At 45.7% G+C, this 2,620-nt stretch overlaps 1 gene segment (V, D, J or C); it reads right to left on the minus strand.

Annotated features, from left to right (window-relative positions):
- Positions 1-412: 412 nt before the first annotated feature.
- LOC115409000 (Ig kappa-b4 chain C region-like) lies at positions 413-2,086 on the minus strand. The segment is given in 2 exon segments: positions 413-906; positions 1,892-2,086. Coding segments are annotated over 2 exon segments (360 nt in total).
- Positions 2,087-2,620: the final 534 nt, after the last annotated feature.

Below are 2,620 nucleotides of genomic sequence, written 5' to 3' on the forward strand. Positions count from 1 at the left end.
CAACGCCACCCCCAGGTGCTCACGGATGGCAGAACCAAAAAGACAGAAAAAACTTTGTCTAACGAGCAAAAAAAAGGAAATGGGAGTGGGATGCTCTCTGCACGTGGGGGCGGGGGTGGGGGAGGGGGAGAACGTTTACAACAGTGAGCTTTCACAGGAGACCAGTAGGGGGAGCGCTAAAGCAAATCTTGCATAGTTCTGCTTTCAATCAGCATGTGAAGAAAATTTAAATAGTCAGAGGAAGCTGCTCTCTTCACTCAGGATTACAAAACTGTGACAGAGTGTATTTTATTCTGGTTAACATGAAATGTGTGAAACAAGAGGTGGAATACAGAGAAAATCCATCAAGTGAAATTTGTGCTCCAAAACGATGAGTTTATTGTTGAAAAGAAGAAATCCACGAGTGAAAAGCTGATGTGAAAACAATGTTTATTTTGTCAAAGCTTGAAGAAAATCAGCAGGCAGAAGAGGAATATTGCTGAAGTCAGTTTGGTGTGAAGATAGAAAAAGGGAGAGAGAGAGAGTGACAGAGGTGAGATGAGTGAGAGAGTCCCAGTGAGTCCGGTCAGGACTGGGAACACTGGTCTCTCCTCAGTGTCTCTCTGAGGGGAGTCTGGGAGCCCCGGGTGGCCTCACAGGTCACAGAGCCCACCTTCCTCCACTGGTCTGCAGGGAGCCTCAGGGTGCTGCTCCAGCTGTAGAGGCCGTCCAGCTTCTGCAGCACCCCGGGGCTGCTGCTCTGCTCCCAGCTGCTGCTGCTGCTGCTGCTGCTGCTGTCCTCCACCCTCCAGCTCAGACTCCAGTCTGAGGGGAAGCCCTTGTTGGCCAGGCACATGAGCGTGGCCGTCCCCTGCTGCAGCTCCTCTCTGGAGGGGGGCAGCACCGTCAGGGTGGGCCGGGTATCACCTGGAGGACAGGGAGCACACAGCCGCACAGCTTGAGTGGGACACCGATGCTTTTGTCCTTGAAGAAGTTGCTGTCAGATGCTTTTTCTGCTCCAGCAGTCACTGGCTCACACATTGTTTCACTTCCCTTTAAGAAGCCTCTCATGCACATCAGCACAGAGAGAATCCTCCAACAGTTTGACCTCAAACTCCTCAAACTGCACCCAAAGCAACGCAAGCACATGTCTCAACCTTTACTGGCAAAGATTTGCATCCATGTTTTCACAAAGTTTATGAGGGGAAACTTTAACAACATCAGCTTCAAATCAACGTCGGTTTTTAAAATGATTTACAACAGAATTTAAAAAGACAAACAGTCAATAAAGCTGTTATATGAGGAGGTTTTGACAAGTGCCATTTGAAGGCAGTTTTCAGTCCATAACGTAAAGCATTCATCAGTCCAAACCATCAGTTCAAAAGTTGAATTTAAAGTCATTCTTGAAGTTTGAATAAGGCAACGTCCTGCAGTGACTGATTTCTGACCAGAGCTTCTTCATTGGGAATCAAACAGACAAAGAATTTCCTTTTGGAGCTTATTGGATTTTCTTTCAAAATAAAGTGTTATGTAGAGCAAATCAATACTATGTTAATGTTGAAAATACAATTTTCAATCTGAGGATGAAATCAGAGGAGATTAAAACTTCATCATTACAATAATTATCTAGAAAAACACATCTTTCTGATCTCAAATCATTCAGAAGAAGGTTTAATGATTGAATTTGAACATTTTAGCCATCATTATTAAAGGAGAATCAACTTACTTCCAACATCCAGTCTGGTTCCTCCACCGAACGTGAACCACAGTGATACAAACTCATTGAGCCGCTGTACAAAAACCTCTGACTGCAGAGAGACACCACTCTCTGACTGGGAAACAAACTAACTCACCAAAACTAAACCAGGAACATACGTGACAATGTGGAAAATGGAGAAAACTCCAGACTCATCTTTAAATATCCAGCACATTCCTTCAATATTCCACTAAAAGTGTGAATCCAGAGTGAAAGTCAGTGATGAAAGTGATCAAGTCCCTGTTGGAGTCAGTCAGAGCATTTCCATAGAGAGACACTTTGCATCAGCAGCTCCATGCTCCAGTGCTCTGGGAGAGTTTATAGTCCTGACAGCTGAAGACTGGAGGACTGACAGCTGTCCTTCAGGACCAGAGAAGACAGAGAAATCCTCCTGCTCACAAACATGAGTGTGATCTGCGTCCTCATCTGGACTCTCCTCTGCTGCTGCTTCACAGGTAAAGTCCAGAGAATCCAACTGCTCTCCTCCATCAACATCCGTCCCTCTGAAATGAAGCCCACAGAACCATGAGGCTGCTTTGTCTTTCTGTCTGTGTCTCCTCAGAGTCCAGAGGCCAGGTCACAGTGACTCAGTCTGCAGCAGACAGCTCTGCTGTGGGAGGAACCGTCACCATACCATGTAACACCAGTCAGGATGTTGGTGTTAATAGTGATGGTGATCAGACTTTAGCCTGGTACCAACAGAAAGATGGACAACCTCCTAAAAGGCTCATTTACTTGGTCAACCGTCGAGATTCAGGAATTCCAGATCGTTTTACAGGCAGTGGATCAAACTCTCGCTTCACTCTGACCATCAGTGGAGTTCAAGCTGAAGATGCTGCAGTTTATTACTGTCAGAGTGGTCATGTTATCAACTATCAAGTTGTG

Source organism: Salarias fasciatus, chromosome 22 (genome assembly GCF_902148845.1).
Source record: "Salarias fasciatus chromosome 22, fSalaFa1.1, whole genome shotgun sequence".
Lineage (NCBI taxonomy): Eukaryota > Metazoa > Chordata > Actinopteri > Blenniiformes > Blenniidae > Salarias > Salarias fasciatus.